The sequence below is a fragment of the Glandiceps talaboti genome, chromosome 16 (assembly GCF_964340395.1).
Source record: "Glandiceps talaboti chromosome 16, keGlaTala1.1, whole genome shotgun sequence".
In the NCBI taxonomy this organism is placed as follows: domain Eukaryota; kingdom Metazoa; phylum Hemichordata; class Enteropneusta; family Spengelidae; genus Glandiceps; species Glandiceps talaboti.
In genome coordinates this window covers 15,444,711-15,464,897 of record NC_135564.1, presented here as the reverse complement: position 1 = coordinate 15,464,897, position 20,187 = coordinate 15,444,711, and the positions used below count along the sequence as shown (strand labels likewise).

The 20,187-nt window shown below is 37.5% G+C and overlaps 2 protein-coding genes across 2 annotated transcripts; one reads left to right on the top strand and one right to left on the bottom strand.

The window, feature by feature from the left end:
* Nucleotides 1-5,115: 5,115 nt before the first annotated feature.
* On the bottom strand, nucleotides 5,116-12,727 carry LOC144447376 (7-dehydrocholesterol reductase-like). The gene is made up of 5 exons (XM_078137362.1): nucleotides 12,706-12,727; nucleotides 9,822-9,963; nucleotides 7,450-7,672; nucleotides 6,428-7,066; nucleotides 5,116-5,811 (listed from the first exon to the last, which is right to left on the bottom strand). Exons 2-5 carry the CDS (start codon nucleotides 9,929-9,931, stop codon nucleotides 5,347-5,349), a joined length of 1,437 nt encoding a protein of 478 aa, XP_077993488.1. The 5' UTR covers nucleotides 9,932-9,963; nucleotides 12,706-12,727; the 3' UTR covers nucleotides 5,116-5,346.
* Nucleotides 12,728-14,367: 1,640 nt separating this feature from the next.
* Nucleotides 14,368-20,077, top strand: LOC144447532 (mediator of RNA polymerase II transcription subunit 10-like). The gene is made up of 5 exons (XM_078137579.1): nucleotides 14,368-14,385; nucleotides 15,663-15,900; nucleotides 16,652-16,735; nucleotides 17,962-18,064; nucleotides 18,598-20,077. The coding sequence occupies exons 2-5, from the start codon at nucleotides 15,746-15,748 to the stop codon at nucleotides 18,700-18,702; spliced, it is 447 nt and encodes a 148-aa protein (XP_077993705.1). The 5' UTR covers nucleotides 14,368-14,385; nucleotides 15,663-15,745; the 3' UTR covers nucleotides 18,703-20,077.
* Nucleotides 20,078-20,187: the final 110 nt, after the last annotated feature.

The window sequence follows — 20,187 nt, the reverse complement described above, 5'->3', positions numbered from 1 at the left end:
ATAACTGAAGGCTCTCTTATGCTCTAGATCTGGTCTTAAGCCAAACCATGGAGGTATGAAGGACCAAACCAAACTGATCGAATCGAAGACATCGTCAAAATGCAGGAGGCGATGTATATATAGCATACTAGCCTAAATCAGACTGTTTATTGTCCCTGAAAGCATGGGTGTATTATAGACAGGCCCTAATACATCAATACCCATGCTAACAAAATGATTTGCAAAATACAAGACTAGTGCCTGTTATCTGTAATATCGTGTCTTTTAGATAACTGGCCGAACTTTAACTGTCCCTTGTTCACACTCGTGGTAATCTTTTCGGAGAATTTGGGATCTTCAAAATAATTTGAACGTCTGCGAGGTCATCAGGGTAGTAGAAGTAATCACAGACGTTGGCGAGAGCTCTCTCCCCAACGTCTATGAAGTAACATGCGACACCTGATGTAGGACACTCGGCACGCGACCCATTGTCCACGGTCTTTCATATGCACAAAGTTGCACACCTGCTTCAATCCGGCATAGACAATGGAGGGGCTCGCCACTGTCTATGAATTCAAGAAACCCAACTTTGTTTGTTCCTCGCTGTCAGTTAAGCTTCACTCGATAGAAGAGAAGGTGGTGTTATCAGAATCATAAGTAGAAAAGGGGTAGTTGTATGAGTCATTCCGTGTCAGATCTGCAGAGAGCCAGTACTGTTTCCACCTATGAATGGACAAGGACACACTTTGCGTTGTCCTGTAAACTGAGCGACCAAGTTTCCTGAGAACTTTATAGGTAAGTAGAAAAATTCGGAACATGTTTCCTCACCTAGTACAAACTTAAATGGTGTGCATGACCACGTGACTTAAACGTGGTAATACCTTTTTTATCATCTACTGTCTAAATATATTAAAAGAAATTTTTTTTATTATTCAAGAAAATGTATGTCGCTATGTAGGCAACAAAATGAGTAATCTTCTGCAAACCGAAGAGTCGAAAATGTATAGCTGTGTGCGATCATATAAAAAAACGATGGTATGAATCGTGGGCAGTTGAATCAGGATCTATGACAGAAATGGAAAAAAAATATGTTACAAGTAATAGTATACTATGCAGGGATGTTTTAGTAAGACTAGTACGTATAGATGTAAGTACGAGTTTGAAGTCATTTCTCAGACACGTGAGGTAGATCTTAGGTGTCGAACTTGTTTCTTGTTTAAGTGTTTTGGTGTGTTACCATTCGCATTGGCTGAATGAACGTGCAGTAAAAGTATCTGGTCAAAGTGTATACGTTCCCGCCACCGTGTTTGGCCGTCGTACGTGCAGACAGGGGAATTCATTCGAGATCTGCTTGCCACATTCATATATAACTTGTTATTTCCCATTGGGTTGGTGTATAAAAGAACCGATTTACTGCACATGGCTCACAAAGATAAGCAATTATCAAGCTCGAGCACGCTTACAAAACAACTCTTCCATTGAAGTTAGAATTTTGAAGACAGTTTAAAAACCCTTGAGGTCATTTAATATGAAGAAGCGATCTTTGGCATCTGTGGATATGACTAGTGGAGCATTCGCCACGCGACCATTGTTCGCAATCTTTTGTCTGCACATCTGCCTCACTATATATCAAATGAAACCCTGAAAGGTATTCAGTTTTCAAGATAGGTATTTGCTGCACAAAAGAAAGTAAAGCAATGTGGATCATACCATAGACCCTCCACTTGGTGGAGGGTCTATGCTCATACCAAACAAAAGAAGTATTTCGTTCGCGCTGGCAGAGAGCCAGACCGGTATCGATGCCTACTCAGACCACTAAAATGACGAGGACGTCGAACGGAATGAAGAACTTTTTGTAAGAAGACACAATCGAAATAGATGTATTTAACTATGAACTAAACCACCTTGAAATTAACCCTGTTTTTCTGTTTTCAAAATTATACCTAATTATTATCTACGGTTCTAGTGTATTGAAATAATCTTTTCTTTTTTTTTATATCTCCGGTTTTTTTTCTTTCTAGCAAACAACACTTCTACAGGTAAACAAATGGGTTCTCTTCCGCTAAGTGTTAGAAGACGGCACCACCATAGTGCAGAGATATGTGTACATTATGTATCGTCAAGTAACACCACTCGTAGGAAAGATACTGTTTGTTTTCACAAAGTCAGTAAGGTTAGTTTTGTTTTCTTTCTTTCTGATTAACAAAATGTGAAGAATTTTCGCATGACACTATGATGCTGATTAAGTGGTTTCACCAAGCATAAGCCAAAAATATGGAATAAATCGTACTTTGGTCGTTCTACGTCACTACAATGCGCGCCATGTCACGACAACGCGTGTCTACGTCACTGGTTCTGCTGTGTTCGAAATATTCACAAATGTTTTTCTTCATTTAGCTGAAAAATACTTATGACCTAAGGGCTGTCACTACTCGTCTTGCGACTCATCTGACAAAGTTCAATCTCTTGGGTCACACGTATTTTCCTTGGCTGATGGAAGTATATACATCCATGCTTAAGTGAACGAAGAAAAGTATTGGGGAATGACATCTAAATATTCACACGCTGTACAAAATACTTTTTATACTGTTGGTGCTACTGTCCTGCTGTCAGCCTTTTACAACGAAAGTTAGAGTGTCAATAAAACAACATTTTTCTAACTACATACTTGTATTTATAGTATTACATACTACAAAATTTATTGAAACCATTGTAATATCTTGCGAGACTTCGCGATTTGTTTTCATGAACACGTAAAAAAGGTTTAGAGAGGGTAGTGAAATACTAGATGGGGTCGGGTAACCGGAACCAAACAATAGTTGTCAAGGCCTATTGGTTTGAATCTTTGTTTTCTTTCTCCATAGGCCCTAGGCAAACCTTCGCCCAAAATTATCGCAGATCAATGCATTCCGACTGCACATGTGGCTCAGGTAAGCAAATGTGTTATATGGCAAGTAAGCTTGGAAATACCGGGTACAAAATGAAATGTACATGACTGATATAGCATTATAATATGATATATTTTAACGTTGTCATGACTTCAATGATTTGAAGTCTAAACAGTTTCTGGTGGTGGTGGTGGTGTGCTTGTGCGTGCGTGCGTGCGTTTTTGTCTGTCTGTCTACCTTTGATTTATTTATTTATTCGGTAATTCTCCATTTCCCTATTTTAGTCTCTTGAAGAAACGGGACAACATGGACTGGAATATTTCAGAAGAGACCAATTCGACCAAACTTAACATTTCTATTGTACATTGAAATGTAAAATGGAAAGTCAGCAAATATCCTACAGATATTTCATTGTAAACATCTTTCATATTTCTACACCAAGACTGTACTTTGATTCTTAACTAAATACCAAAAAGGGTTTAGACAGTTCGCCGCTAGTGACCTTTGGTCCTCCTTGCGCTACGAGTTTAGTCATTGTTGTAGAACGTTGACTGAATGGAAACTGTGTGGAATAGGTATTTGAACTACACACCTACACTACACACCTGTGACACTAATATTTAGGTAGAATGCTATCATGATGGAAATTGGAGACATTTAAGAATCAAGTTCAAGGATGACGAGCCATCCTCGTATCTATTTACAGCTGCTTAAACATATTTTTATTTGCTTGTCATGATCATATATATTCCCAACAGAATTTTTGTAATACTAGTATATTTTAGTAGCTTTGATTTCCATACATTTGATGTAATTAATGTGATGGCATGATTCATATTCCACGATGAGTAATTTAGTCTAATTAAAGTAAGCTTATGAACGGTGGTAAATTTCACTCTGTGTGTGTGTGTGTGTGTGTGTGTGTGTGCGTGTACGCGTGTGTGCGTGTGTATGTGTATGTGTGTGTGCGTGAGTGATATAGCTGTTGTAAGTGATAAATCAATGCAAATATTAAAGAAGAAAATAAATGTCTTAGACTTATTTTTTTCAAAGAGAGATGGGAGGGGTATGGGGAGATACAGAGTGACAAGTATGAATTAGAGAAGTGGCGGGGAGAGGAAAGGAAAGAGAGGGAGAGAGATAATAAAAAGAGTAGAAAGTCATTATACGACAAAATATCATATGGATTAGATTAATTTTCTAAAATTTCACACACTGGCACTTACATAAACAAAGAAAACAATTTCTAATGTATCTTAAATACTAACAAGGTTTAATACAAAGAAGACATAACACATGAAAACCATGTTTGCCACGGCAGCATGTTCTACTTCAAACACAGTGACGTGCAGATTACTTCTGAATCAAAAGTATTCAATTTGCCAAGTCAAGTTGTCCAATCAGTCGACTCGTACATGTAACATTTCATTTCTCGAATACGTCATAAACTCCTATTTTTGATTGGTTCCTTTGAACACCAAGCTAATACAATAAAACAATACAACCATCGGATCTCAGCCTCTATTGTCATTATTTCCAAAGTATTAGAAATACAGTTTAGAAATACGGCATTTTTTTGAGGAAAAAACACATAAAAGATATATAAATACAATTGAAATACTTTAAGAAAACTTTCAAAGCTTTGCAATGGATGCCATGAATTCATGCCTCTAAAACTATACATTTCAATCGCATTACATATTAATCCGCATGATATACATATCTTTAAAAAAATCAGAAATCACATGTCATTCCAGATTGCAAACAGGAAATTGATAATACAGCGCCCTCGCTGAAATTGAGGGTATCATCACCTCATAGTACCGTTTCTTAAGAGCTCTGACCCTTGGTATTCGTATTCTCAGCAGTGATTTATGTTTAATCGAGTAACCTATACTATGTATACCCCCAAGGTACACACAAACAGGAAGAAGAGCGCCACCATAGCACATTTTGGAAAGGCCTATTGTGTTAACTTACATGGCAGTGAAAAATCAAAACGTTTCCTAGCTACCAAAAATTATAATACTCAAAAATTGAATTAACTGCTAAAGATTGGGGAAAAAATACATGCATTTTGAAATACCCATCTTTCGATGATTCAACTGATTTGATTGTCTGAATATGCAAATGCACATATTCAAATTAGGGTTTGTCCGAAGGTCGTCACTCTCCATGTGCAGCGCCTCCTTGCGGTCATTTCTTGGAGGGAAGAAATGACCGCAAGGAGGCGATACATATATGGAGAGTGGACGGTCGTCTGAAAAAAAAGAAGGGTCATTCATATGCATCATCGTCGTAAACCACAGCCTCGTTCACGGCACCGTCCAAGACACACCCGTCATATTTCGTTGTTTCACCAGAGACGCTTGCGAGAATGTGAGAAAATATCATACAGAGAAAATGGCAAAACATTCTGTCCAAAACATATAAATCAATACTCTGGCAACCTACATTGTAAAAACATTCAACGTCAACGCTAAAATAAACCTGGTAAAAGTCTGTATCTAACACGAGCGGTGTAACGATCCCAGTCTTTGCCGTATTTACACTTACAACGGTGTTCATCACGAATGCATCGATGAACCAGCAATATGGTCATATAGATTATATAGAAGTACGGTAGAAGATGACCAAAGCCTGTAGCCAGGCAGTATGACAAAGAACCCATCAAGTCACCCGTGTAGTTCATGTGACGTGTCACTCCCCACCACCCGGACACTAGTAACTTGCTCTGTCGCTCCTTGCCGTCAGATGATGTGTAACTGCATGTGATATATTCAGCGTTCTTTCCCCAGATGACGCAGTTGCCATCGTTGCTGCGGAAGAAGTCTTTCTGGTGGTTGACGTCACGGAAGATATAGTAGCCTGCAAGTCCCAAGGTGAGAACGACCACACAGTGTAGAAGGGTCAGATTTACCGGGTTATATACCAAATATAAACCCTGAAAGAGAAATGGAGATAATCAGATAAATGTCAGCTTAGATTTTATGAAAAAGTAAACAGTTAGAATGATTACCATCTCATACCCTCCTCTTGTTATTGGCCAATGTCTATTGAATATGGTATATAAATAAATTGTATACAATTACTGAAAAAATGGAATGTCGTTGAGGGCGCTATTTAAAAACGTCAATCCATGTAATGTATTATTTGTCGTTGGGGGCGCTATTTTCATAATCTGTTGGCATGTATCGATAGGGAAAGACGTCTTTTTCGATATTTGACTTTATGGTAAACACTGGTCAACATTAATATTGAACAAATATCGACGATTTACTTAGTTTCACCATATTTAAGTTACGGGATGCACAGTACTGTAATGATATATTTAAATACTCCAAGAGACATTGACTGCTTTGTTTATACCCAGTTCACCATGATGGCAGTAAAATTGTGATTCGGGGTTACTATCATTTTGTCGCTAAAAAAAGAAGCAAAACGACAGCATATTTAATCACTCTGTTCACGATTCAAAAGAAATATGAAAATAGATTCTGAACATTAATTTTACAAATTTATTTGGGTGCACTCAGCCAGACCAAAGCTTTATCTCTTACCTGTAGAGTGTACAGGTACGGCAGCCATACGCAGTCTCCCCATCCCAACATCCATCCAAAGTGATCATGGCATATGTCAATCGTATGCAAATACCAAGACTCGTTCCAGAAATAATCAACCACGTAAAAAGCATGGAGTATATTGACCAAAACCATGGAGTTGGTCACAGCTCCGTATAGTTCGTACTGCTTCCATGCAAAGGACAAGTTAATCAGAGTCCAGGCAACGATCCCAGGTCGACCATTGAAGAACAACTTGAAGTCAAACCATTTGCCGATTCTTGGGTTAAACTCAATCCCCATCATGTAGTCATAAAAAATATTGTTGCTGTATTTACGATCCTCGGCACACGTTGGGAAAAAATTGGCCTTCACCAATACAAATATGGACACTATGTTTCCAACTGCATTGGCTACCCATAACAAACCACCCCAGTTGTCAAAGATTATCGTGGGGGAAAATAGCTTGAAATAGAAAGCGTTGGCAAACCACAAAATATGGGTGATGACCCAGGCTTGGAGACCATTGACTTCGTACACTAGTTGGTTACCAGCCGGTGTGACGGCTCCAAGACGAACTCCACCTTTGTAGCTCGGTAGTATGTAATGCAGCACATCGGGAAGGCAATTCAAACATATCTATTTTCAAGATAAAATGGACAAAGATCAGACTTCGAAGTGCATCACCATATCTGTTATTTTTTCGCAAGAAGTCTATGGGACCCGTTTTTTTCACAATTTGTTGTATTTCTTTTTAATCTGTCGAAGATCGTGGGGTCCATTGGTAGAGTGTAAAACGGGGCGGAAAAGTGTTAAAGTTGATCTGCGACTCAATTGAATGTCTCACTAGCTTGGCACTTAAACGGGCTATGTCGATGAAAATAATGATTTGTAGACAGAAAAGGGACAATGTAAAAGACGGCTACAGTTGAATTTCCGACTATTCCATCGACACAAAAGCAGGGTTAATTAAGGAAAGGGGTAATCTTAATACACTGTAGGTAAATAAATACGTCACTTACCTGAAAAATCAACCATGTTAGTCCAACCTTCCATGCTTTGATCGTCATGCTGGGTGTCATCATCCATAGATCGTACAGGGACGCCTTCCCACTGTAAAGATCCACTACTGGACCGCTGAGGGCGCACTGATATTTATCGCATGATACGAAAAAGTAAAGCACCAACACTGGGGCAAATATCAACAGAGACAAGACCCCGAGGGATGAAACCCAGTCAACTTCCCTGTAAAAACGAGATGTGGAAATGTGTGAGTTTGCAGAGTCAAGTGCAGTATTATATAAAACAACTGGTTTGCAAAACCAGCCAGCCAACCAATCAACTGATCAAACAACCAAACTATCAAACTATCAAATGCAAGATGAGATATTTTCCCCACTTGAAAACGTTAATTGCGATTCAGCTAGTTCACGAAGAGTAATTTGTATTAATTACCAGACTGGTACATTGTGTTAATGTACAAGTAGGCATTTAAGTAACTACCTATTTTTTGCGTTTTTAACATTTGTTTTCCAGCAAAATAAGCGAAAATAAGTCTTTAAATTAGCGAAAATTTCCTGGGTGTTCACGGTATCATATTTTTACAACAGTCTTATGCCAAAACTATGGATGTCTAGCTAAGTTTAGTCACATAGCTCCTCCATATGCTATACAATGGTGTGATGAAATAATAACTGGAAATAATTTACCAAACGAGGTCACTAGTTTCTACGACCATAACAACGAGTATTCGTGTCAGGAATTCAAATGTCGAATACTATTTATACAGCTAGCACATGACTTTTAGACAATTGTTTATGAAGTCTTCCTTTTGTTTATTTACAGGTGTCACCATAAAAAGTGAGACACTGAGTGAGAAATATTTGGCGCATTATTGTAAGGAAAACACACGGCTTAAAGATAGATATTTCCTTAACAGCAACCACGGACTCAACATGTACATACACGCGTGTGCGCTCACTTTAGCACCCGTGATGTGACTCGCGATTGCGCGTGCGCGCGCACACACACACACACACACACACACACACACACACACACACTCTCTCTCTCTCTCTCTCTCTCTCTCTCTCTCTCTCTCTCTCTCTCTCTCTCTCTCTCTCTCTCTCTCTCTCTCTCTCACTCACTCCGACATTTAGCCCCAGCATCCCCAATCTTTGATTTAAAGTAAATGGCAATGCTGTAAATTAACAAATTGTGCCTATTTAAATATTTACCAATTAACGAACATTAAATTACTAGCTTAGAACTCTCGCTTGGTTGATTTCAACTACGTTTTTTTAATTGGTGAGTTGAGAGGCCTTTACCGGTTAAAGGTTCTGGGCTGCGAAGTGGCCGGGTGTCTCACAGGCACTTGTTTCCCCGAAATATGTCTCAGAATTTTTCGCTGTGAGTGAACTTGCGCGATCACAGAAGCAAGTTTGATTTTATCCCTTTCATATATAATTGGCTAATCACCTCTATATTATCGATATTATCGACATTTTATTGTATTCTGATAGCAATATTCGGAGACATATCTCGGGTAACAAGTGCCTGTGGGGTGTCTTTAACGTGCCCACATCCTAGTACGAACTGTCAATCATGCCCTGGCGAATACTTATATAATGCGAATATATATCTTTCAGAACAATTCAGTTCATATTGAAAATGTGAGGTTTAATTTATTCCATAGACAACACACACTACTATACGTTACCGCTATAGACTAATACAAACACCGGTCAATTATACCACATAAGGCGGACAATCGTCCATACAATGCAACCTTTGTATCTAGCTAGTCTCTCAGATCAGAACAATAGATATCGAATGGCGTGGTCTCATCAAAAGAATATATCGAGCTAGCTCGTGCCGATCGGTTATATTTTGACACGAGGCAGATTTGTAACATTGCATTTCATAGAATTGCCTACTCAAAGCTCAGCGAAGTTGACGGAAATAAACGAAAATATATTATTTAAGTTGTTTTTTTTTGTCTCGCCGTGAACGTGATTATTACAGGAAGGACAGTCGGAGTTGCTGGGCATAAACTATGGAATTTATGGTACTTCCTACATACTACAGGGTCTATACCGCAATAAATGTGTTTTGGACTATTATTCAAGGATAACCGACTGAATGCGTCATTCCAATATTAATACACGAGTCTTATAAAGTACTGTATATTAGTATATCACGAAATACCTGTCCTATCGCCAAATAAAAACAAAGTTACACGTTCTCCTGCTTTCATCTTTCAGCACATCATCACCTCCCTTCGGGATGTACGCACACGTATTACAGTTGCACTTCAACATGGTCAATTTTATCGGAAGCATTATCATCAACCGAATTCAAACATACTGTCACTATAGTTTCTGAATTCACTCACCACGCTCGTCCCCATTGCCCGGGTTTTCGATCCGAAAGCTCCTTCATATCTCCGGCGGCCTTCCTTTCTGATGCTTGTTGTAAACGAGTAGCTCTCCTTGTTTGCGCCATTTAGAATTCTGCTGAATATATTACCAGAAATGCTGTTGTGTAACAAATAGAATTAAGTCAATTAGCAAAGCGAACCACAATTCAAAGCAATTGCTATGGTAATTCTCATGCACATGTGTACACCTATCACAGCTTGTAGCCTCAGTGTAGGCTTATGGAAATGTCCCTGTCGTACCCGATGGATAAACTTATCCGCATGCCGCGTATAGTGGACCGAGTCTCTGCAAGCTATCCATTATTAAATAGAGTATTGAAAGGCACACAAATGTCCTTATTGATTACCTCTGCTAACCCGAAGTACTGGTATGAGAAACAACGATGTATTATTAACCTATGAAAGGGAAGATTTAAATCGAATGAATACCTGCAGTTTCCTCTGTACCGAGTGTTTTATACATTTGAGTCGCGCCACAGGACGCAAAATGGTGTACGTGTTTAGTACCCAATCGCGAAGCTATTGCCAAGAATGAAGATTTTGAGTGCGAGTGCAATATATATAAATATTGAATGACCTTGGGACGGGAACCTTGCCTGCGGAGGTGAATCACACTTTTGAGAAGGGGTGGTGACTAATTATCATATGAATGGGGGGGGGGGGGGGCTACCATGAACATAATCTCAGTTGAAGTGGTATAATCCATGTCTAGTCTCATCATTCCGACGTGACACTTCCACCAACGGGAACGTGATTTCAGACAGACAAAAAAAAAGGTGAACGGAACTTGAAGAATTCGCAGTGTTCCATCACTTTCAGCATGCCAGTAAAAAAAATGATCATGAGCTACTAGCACAGTCAAATTGTCCATGGCTGTTCACCTGTGTATAGAGTGTTGGTCTATAAGCTTATTTATTAGACGTAATAAACCCTGGTTATTACTGGTATTATTTATTTATTTCAGACCAATGAAATATGGCCTTGGAAATATTTATGGAATTTTCAATATTGTAAAAAGTTGTTGCCTTGAGAAGGGGTTTACACAAACTCTTAAAGGAAAAAGATTGCCTATTGTGCACGTTCTGTAGCTTTTATGTCGGTGATTTCATCCACTCGAAATTGTTGTAAACCTCCGACCTCTTTACGTCATCACTAATCATGCTAATGCCACCCCACGTACTCTCCTCTAGCTATTAACGTTCTTCGCTATACATATGTTAATAGCCGAAAATTACCATGGCTTGCATTCGCAACAGTGCTACTTAGTACAACTAATATACATATAGTATGCAATCGAATTAAAAATCTGTATTTATATGTCGGACATCTTTTTATTCCCATTGTGCTTACGTTAGCTGTTAACCTTTGACCTTTGATTGGTTTGATAACTGAAGGCACTGTCCTTTAGTAATTGAACAAAAAAATGGTTTTACATGTAAGTCTATCTATCTATCTATCTATCTATCTATCTATCTATCTATCTATCTATCTATCTATCTATCTATCTATCTATCTATCTATCTGCCTGCCTGCCTGTCTGTCTGTCTGTCTGTCTATCTATCTATATACCTATCTATCTATCTATCTATCCATCCATACTATCTTATCTATCTATCTATCTATCTATCTATCTATCTATCTATCTATCTATATATATATATCCATACATCCATCTCATCCGTCCGTTCATCCATCCATCCATCCATCCATCCGTCCGTCCATCCATCCATCCATCCATCCATCCATCCATCCGTCCGTCCATCCATCCATCCATCTGTCCGTCCATCCATCCATCCATCCGTCCATCCACCCATCCATCCAATCGTCCGTCCGTCCATCCATCCATCCATCCATCCATCCATCAATCTATCCTGTCATGTGTCAAACAGATGTAGACAGGGATAAAAGAATACCAGTCACATGCTTACTACAATAACACATTTCTATAGACATAAATCACAGTACGAACGTGAACTTGTAAGGCAATAGACCCTGACAATGTGACATGGACAATGTCATGTCGTAATAATACACCTGTAATGCACTAACAATGAAAAACATCGAGTAGAAAACCAGCTTGCCTAGAATTCGAATCTCACAATAGAGCAAGCCCCGCAGTACTAGTAATAGTAGTAACCAAGGACGTACTAGTATATAGTAGTCGTAGACTCGTACATCATATGCATATCTGGTAGGCCTATACTATAAAAACCACGAACACAACATGTTTGAAATTGAATGACATGCCGCAATGTCTAAATTTGCAATGGGCTATCCTAAGTCGAGTCAAAATCATATTTATTTACGCATTAAACCATGTGTATGACCTAACTCGACGAAATGCATTTACATGTTTTTACTTGGAAAAGGGCATTGCACTGCAGTGATTTGCATGAGAAATCACTGGCTGGCGTCTAGACAGTACAAGCTCAATATGTGACATGCATGATTCTACAAGAGACACGGGAAAATTTGCTTCAAACACTCGCCAAAATTTATCCAAAAACAAGCATTGTCGGCACTTCAAAGAACACGATTTGGTAGCAATTATCTGAAGCGAAATAATTCAAACTATAACAGTATATAACACCCGAGGAGGGCGTTTATCATAGCGTGTATACACGTGTATATATTCTATAAACGCTAGGGCAGAGAAAAAAACGAGAGGTACACGAGGATCTTCCTATATCTGATCCCTGATTGGATCATTACCAAATTAAGAATGCCACACATAAATTATATCTCTGAAAAAACTGCGCACAATTTTAAGTGATCTAACTGGCCTGTTATAGCTGGATAATCCATCAAATATCAAAATAACGACAGTCTAATAACGTACTTGTCAGGGGGTGAGACGGCGGTCATCGAAAAAGGAATAGTAACCAATATGCATGTGCATCACGTGATGTGTAATTTGACCTATATTTAGTTCGGCGACCTCTGCGATCATACCATACATGATACAGTAGGGTAATAGGTAATCTGGATACAGTGCAGTGTTGTAGTCTTTCGTAAATACAATGGTGATTTATGCTATTACATATAACAACATATTTTACTAGTTACTGAGTTTTTTAAAGTTAGAAACGTATGCACACTTTTTTTTTTTTTTTTTTTTTTTTTTACAAATGATTATACATTCTTCTCAATCATTATACTGACTCACATATACACCACAAAGAGGACGGTTTCTTCGGCGAAGGTGGACAGAAAAACAAACACGTGTTGAGATATACTTCTTGTACATACATTTACATATGTAAATGCCAAATTTGAAAAAAAGATCGCGTGTTTCCAATAACCTGACCGACCTCATTAAAACATTTTTTTTCAAACATTTAAAAAAATGAAAATAACTTCTTTGTCTTCTTGACCTTCCTATGTGCGTCTGTTCCTCTGTAATCTTACATATTTCATCAAATTATCAGAGAAAGCCTGGGATAGTTTGACCGACAATTTGTTTGTCTTTCGAAGCTATATTTAACAAAAAAAGATGTAACTATAACTGTGATAGTAACATTAAAACAATTAAAACAATGAAATAAAAATAAACTTTTTTCACGGGGCATGTTATCGGAAACACAATATTTTTTTCGCCTTATACAGAAGTGTGTCTAACTTTGAGTAATTCTTGTATAGTAGAACGTTACTGTTTTTTTGTCAATTGCTATAATCTGTATTGAACTCATAAAGTCCATACATCATATAATTTAATGCGATTCATAGTCTTTTCGACACGGAGACAAATGTATTAGTGAATGGCCTAACTCTGGATGTCTATGAAGGTCCGAACTTTGAATCGTTCATTCAAAGTCTAAGGTCAATGAAAGTAGTTTTGACTTTCACTGACTTCGTAGAAAGTAGTTCACTGTCAACACTTTTGTGTTGAAACACAACAGTTTAGATTTAGCCAGGGTTTTCATATGAATACAACAACAACAACAACAACAACAACAACAACACAGCAACACACCACCACCACCACCACCAACAACAACAACAACAACAACAACAACAATCGAACAACAAACAAACGTTATCATGGCTGTTAAACAGTTATAACTAAACAACTTGTTTCGAATTCTGTTCCATACTTTTACATGTAAACGGAGAATTAAAAAAAATTATTAATTGATAACGACCCATAAAGCGATAACGCTCATTTCTCAATGGGGTTGTTCTTCAGTGTATACACTTAGAAAGCATAACTTTATTTATTTCGGAATAAGTATATATTTGGACACCTTGAAGTGTGTATAAACTATCAACAACACGGCACGTTCAACAATCAGTGCTACAAGGAGAACCGAATATTCTAATGCAATTGTTTCCAATTTATACTGTCTACTAGTATTAGAAAACTTGATTTCTAGGAGTACAATTATATTTGGACACCTTGGAGTGTGTATTAACTGTAAACAAGACAGCACGTTCTACAAGAAGATCGAGAGTATGAAGTCAATGACAAACGGGTTAATGTTGTGACTACAATATTGGTGCAAGGTCAAATAGGCACAGGGTGAGTTTATACACAGACTTTCTTCCTTTTCTGCATGTGGTTTATACGGTTGTTGTTGTTGTTGTTGTGTTTTTGGGGTGGGTGGGGGTGGGGGGTTTACTGCATATTTAACCGTTACATGTACTTGAAAGAGTCGAAGAAAACCCTACTTTGTAATCAACTCTTCTAATAGTAATATATTAATGCGAGTGATGCCATAGAATGTATGCATTGATATAAACATCATATTACTAGTAAAATAGATTAATCAAGGTAGGTATTTTAAAATGAGGAAAATATTTACTAACTCAGCTTACGCAGATTTAATGTAAAAATAGATAAATGACTCTAAGATGTTTATGTTTGTAGCCAGTGTAAACCGTATACATTACATCACTGTCATTATTCTATGGACGTTATAGACAAGGGAGATTGTCCCCTCCATTGTCCATGGTTCAACAATCCTTGGAGTACCACAAAGGGAAATAAGTATAACAACTTTTTTTTTAATTGACGACTTATTGTCTTTCAAGGGCACGCGTACGTGTCATCATACCTACTGTAATCGTAAATCTCCGAGTCGATTATACTTAATCCTCATACATTTCGTGCTAGTCTTGTAACATATGTGGACTGCACATAATCTATCGTGGTCTGGAACATAATATTATACACGTAACTATAGAGTTTGAAAATGTAGCTAGCAACGAATTTAAAGAATCAACCCTTGGAATCAACCTATGAACAATTTACACCCACTAAAACATCCTGTGTGAAAAATCGAAAACTACACTATTTGCACAGAAACCTCAATTGGCTGCACCGGTAGTGCTGTAAGGTTACACGTAGACAGAGAGATAGATAAACCGACTCATCAAACTTTAGGCCTTGATGATCCTAGCTCATAAACTATATACCTTGGCACGACTCAAGAACAAAATGATATTGATTGTAGCCCACTGCTAGAACTACATACGCCGGTTTCATTATTTAATTAAACCATATATGGGCGTGTAATTTTGCTTGTATGGATATGTAGAATATAACATATAAGCTTACATCTTGCCTTTAAATAAAAATACCAATATCCATAATTAATACAGCAGCGAACATGCTTATGAAGGTAGGCTGCATATGGCAGTGTATGGAGAATACGCATTCGTAGCAACATTATTCAACAGCTCGTATCTGATGCTGGTAAGCTAGTCCCCATTCCTCAGTCCTCTACATCTTGATCATCAGGCTGACGGATTTACATGTCAGCTAGAGCATGGATCTATTTTCTATTTTCTCAATAGATCCATGTTTGAGCGAGGGCTATGCAACACAAGTAGGGCCACTTAAGTTAGCTACATATTTTCACTATAAATCCTTTATCCATATGGCTAGGGATACTCAAACCCACAAAATGGCGTCGCACGACAAATTTGAGCAGATTGAACAGAACTTGGAAAGGTTCATTGAAAATACTCGCCAAATGGGTATTATCGTGAGTGATTTCCAACCACAGGGTCAAAATGTTCTGAACCAAAAAATGTAAGCGTATTTTTTATTTCATATTGTTGTGTATTTTGGGCATTCTTACTAGACATTCCACATCAACATGATCAACGTAGCTAGTTACAAGTTAGAAGGTGACTCACGGGTCATGTTGTATTTTGATTGAAAATATCCTTGGAATTGATGATACATTATATATTCGTGTTTACAAATACATAAAGCTGTTTTAAACTCTTCCTGTGTCCTTGCTAAATGTACAAATCGTAGTTATTCGAGGCAATACAACTAATTTGAGATGACTGTACTCAACTTTGTGTACATTGATGATTGAAAGAATCGATGACACAAATCGTGTCGAAACGTCCTTGTGTCGCCTTCTCCACCGTTTTGCACATTTGGCAAGAAGAACACGTACAGACTAATACTATTTAGCTGCAGAAACTAGTAACTGGCGTTTTGTTTGTTTGTTTGTTTTTTGCTTCATTTTACAATACTGACAGACTCCATGGAAATCCCAACACTAGATGGGAAAAAAAAGAAAGGAGATTGTGCAAAAAAATAAACGCTGCAAAGTACAATTCTAGCAGCTAACTATATACTGTTATAATACATGTGATGTACATGTATACAGGTCCATGCATGCAGAAACCATAGACAGTGGAGAAGAAAACCACTGTCTATGCAGAAACTAGTGCGGAAAATCTATATGCAATTGTATGTATTTCTCATCTGATACATGTTTCCAGTGTCAGGGACTTCAAGCAACTATTTTATAATTTCTTGACAGTTTGAGAATGGTGACTGGAATGCAGGAGATTGACAGATGTAGAAGTGATATCCAGGATGTACATGTACCACTTGAAGTGTTTGAGTGAGTATTCAGGTGGTGGTAATTGGTTGTTTCAGAACCTGAACGTTTCAGCCCTAGATGTTTCGGAAATGTTTCCCAGACAGTTCAGGTTAGGGTTAGAGTTAGTTTAATGAAAGAAGAACCACAACGTTTAATTAGTAGCACCAATTTGTCTTGGGTAGTGTGTCGAATTACCTTGGACAGTGTTGCCAAAACATCTTGAGTAGCGGTGCTGAAACGGCCAAAGTAGTGCTGAAACATCTAGGTCCGAAAAAGTCAGGTGCTGAAACATCTAGAAACTATTCAGGCTAGAGGGTTACATTTTTGTACTAACCCTCAAGGTGAACTACAGTGTGGGTATGTAGCCTTTTGTAGGGTTATAGTTAGACACCTTAACATAAAGACAATGCATATATCATCTGCCATAGATGGCCACTGACCTTCGGACACAACACCCCCTTGCTCCCTGAACACATAACACTACATGTAGCTTGTGAATGGTGTGTACATGTATGTCACAAATTTTCATTATGCCCTCTCTATGCCAATTTCACACACTAATGATACACAGAAACTTTTTTGTCACACCAAAATTAAGTGTTCTCTTATCTCAGTCTGGGTGATCACTTACCAGAAAACATAGATATCATTTTGACCCACAACAAAAATGAATTCCTTTCTGGCCAAATATCTACTTTTGCTTGGCCTCCCAAGTGGCCAAGCTATGCAGTCTTTCATGTTTCTGATATCTGGAACATCAGTCAATCAAGCAATCAATCAAAAGAATTTGTATACCGCCAAAATCCAATATGACGTAATATTCTATGGTGCCGAACAGGAAAAATAGTAGATCATAGTAGAATGTTAGAAAATTCTCTTCCAAACAGATGTGTCTTGATGTCCTTTTTGAATTTATCGACAGTGGGTGATGAACGAAGATCAAGTGGTATACTGTTCCGTAATACTGGTGTTGCTCGCAAGAACGCACACTCACCACATGACTTTGTATTACAATAGGTACATGAAGTAGATGTGGTGTATTTCGTTATTGTGCATTGCTTGAAATAACAATAGTGTTAGTAAGGTGTAGCTGTGTTAATAATATATAAAATGAGAGTAAAAAAATGGTCTGGTGACAATCTTGAGCTAACATTATAAATACTTACTACTCATGAAATCAGCACTTGTAGGTACAACTATGTAGTTTGTGCAATTTCCTGATCATTATTCTGTTATTTGTCAACCAGGTATATTGATCAAGGAAGGAATCCACAACTTTACACTAAAGACTGCATGGAAAAAGCTCTTGCCAAAAATGAACAAGTCAAAGGAAAAATAGATACATTTAGGGTAAGCATTCACAATTTTCTGAATTTTTATTTTTTTTGTAGAGATATTGATAGTCAATGTGTGTGTGTGTAACAGTATGTACCTGTATGTATGTATGTATGTATGTATGTATGTATGTATGTATGTATGTATGTATGTATGTATGTATGTATGTATGTATGTATGTATGTATGTGTGTGTGTGTGTGTGTGTGTGTGTATGTATGTATGTATGTGTATTTGTATGTATGTATGTATGTATGTATGTATGTATGTATGTATGTATGTATGTATGTGTATGTGTGTATTACATGTATGTACATATGTCAGTCTATCTGATATACATGTGTGTTTGTGTGTGTGCATGTGGAAGCATAATTTTGTAAAAGTATAGCATCCAATTCAAATGTGATCATATGGAATAAGTCAACAGAATAATAAAGATATTAATTCTGTAATCAAGTATGTTTTGTTATTTATGTGTCTGTCCACCTAAAGAAGAAAATGGAACTTGGTGTGAAGTAATTCTTTTCCTTTACTTGTGTTCATTTGTAGCGATTTAAATCACAACTGGTTCATGAACTGAGTAAAATGTTTCCAGAAGAAATGGACAGTTATAAGACACTCAGGGGGCTGGAGAAATCAACATCAAATACGTGAAATACAGTATCCATGACAACAGAATACTACACATATTGCCCATGAAAAAGTACAATGATAATTATGACTTAGAGATTTTTTGAATGTCTCAGGATAACAAAGTAATGGAAGTGTTGTGACTATGATAATGGTAATGTGAATTAAGTTTTCCCATTGTCAGTCTTACAGCAGAACGTTGTTGCATCAGTCACTACTATGAGTATTGTTGTTGTAACGAAAGGTTGACAGTGACTGTGTCGTGTCATTTTCATCACCATTGTTATTAGAAAATGTATATTCGGAGTCTACAAGTGTACCGTTGTACAAGTAAAAGTTACAGTTCCATTGTCATGCTGATTTGATTTGATATGATTTTGGCAGGCAAAAAAATATTCGGAAAACCACAAACTAAAATGGATGTACAATACAACTGTCACTTTTGCAGGACATACAAGACAGATACCTCACTGAGTACCTCTGTTGAGGATGTCCCAAAATGTTTTGACAACTTATTCCATTGTGGTCCTCTGCGCCACCGTTGTAATTGAGAAACAAATTTAGAATGACTGTGAGATGTCATAGACTTTGTATCTTTTCATGAATGATAAAGAAACAATGAGTTTGCAGTTTTGTCATTGTCAATGTCACAACTGGAAGTTTTAGTGTCATCTGTCACTACTGTAAAAGCCATTTTTGTACTCAATTACTGCAAATACATAAACATGGATAAGGATACAGTATTACAGATTTTGTAGTTGCCACAATCACAACAGGACAATATAAAATTATGTCATTTTCAGACCATGAGTATGATGAAAAGGAAGTGCGTGTAAGTTTTGTCATTGGTAACTTAACAAAACATTTCAGTATCAGTCACTGCTACTGCTGTAATGAAAGGAGTTCAGTTGATTTTTTTGGTCATCACCAAACTCATAACAGACCAATACGAATTAAAATTTGTATTTCATTGCATGATGTGAAAAACATCGGATGTAAGTTTTCAGTTTTCTCATTGTCAATGTCACAAGGGAACAATGCGATTTCAAAGACCTGAACTGTGAGGGCGCTATTCACACAGGCAGCATTCTACAAACATGAAGGTACTTGTGACAAATTCAAGAGCGTAATACTTGGCAGTAGTTTTGAGGTTTGGTTGCTTACTGTGATAGTATGTATTTGGACCTAGAACTGTGATGTTACTAGGCTTATATACACTTAGCAAGTCTTGAAGACCCCAAAAATACTCGTTTACCTGCCAAGATTAACTTTTAATACATCCTAAAAATGTCCATTCACCATCACATGATATGCCCATACCTCAAAATAACTGCTGAGTGCACTGCTGTCGAACTTGTCCTATGTGTTGGCATACCAGGATTAAACGAAAAACATTATATGTAGGGTGGGATGCATGGTGAGGGAGGGGAAATTCTTTGATACATTTCAAAGAAACACGATACAACTTCAAATTTGAATAAAAAAATCTGTATTTATTTACAATTGTGT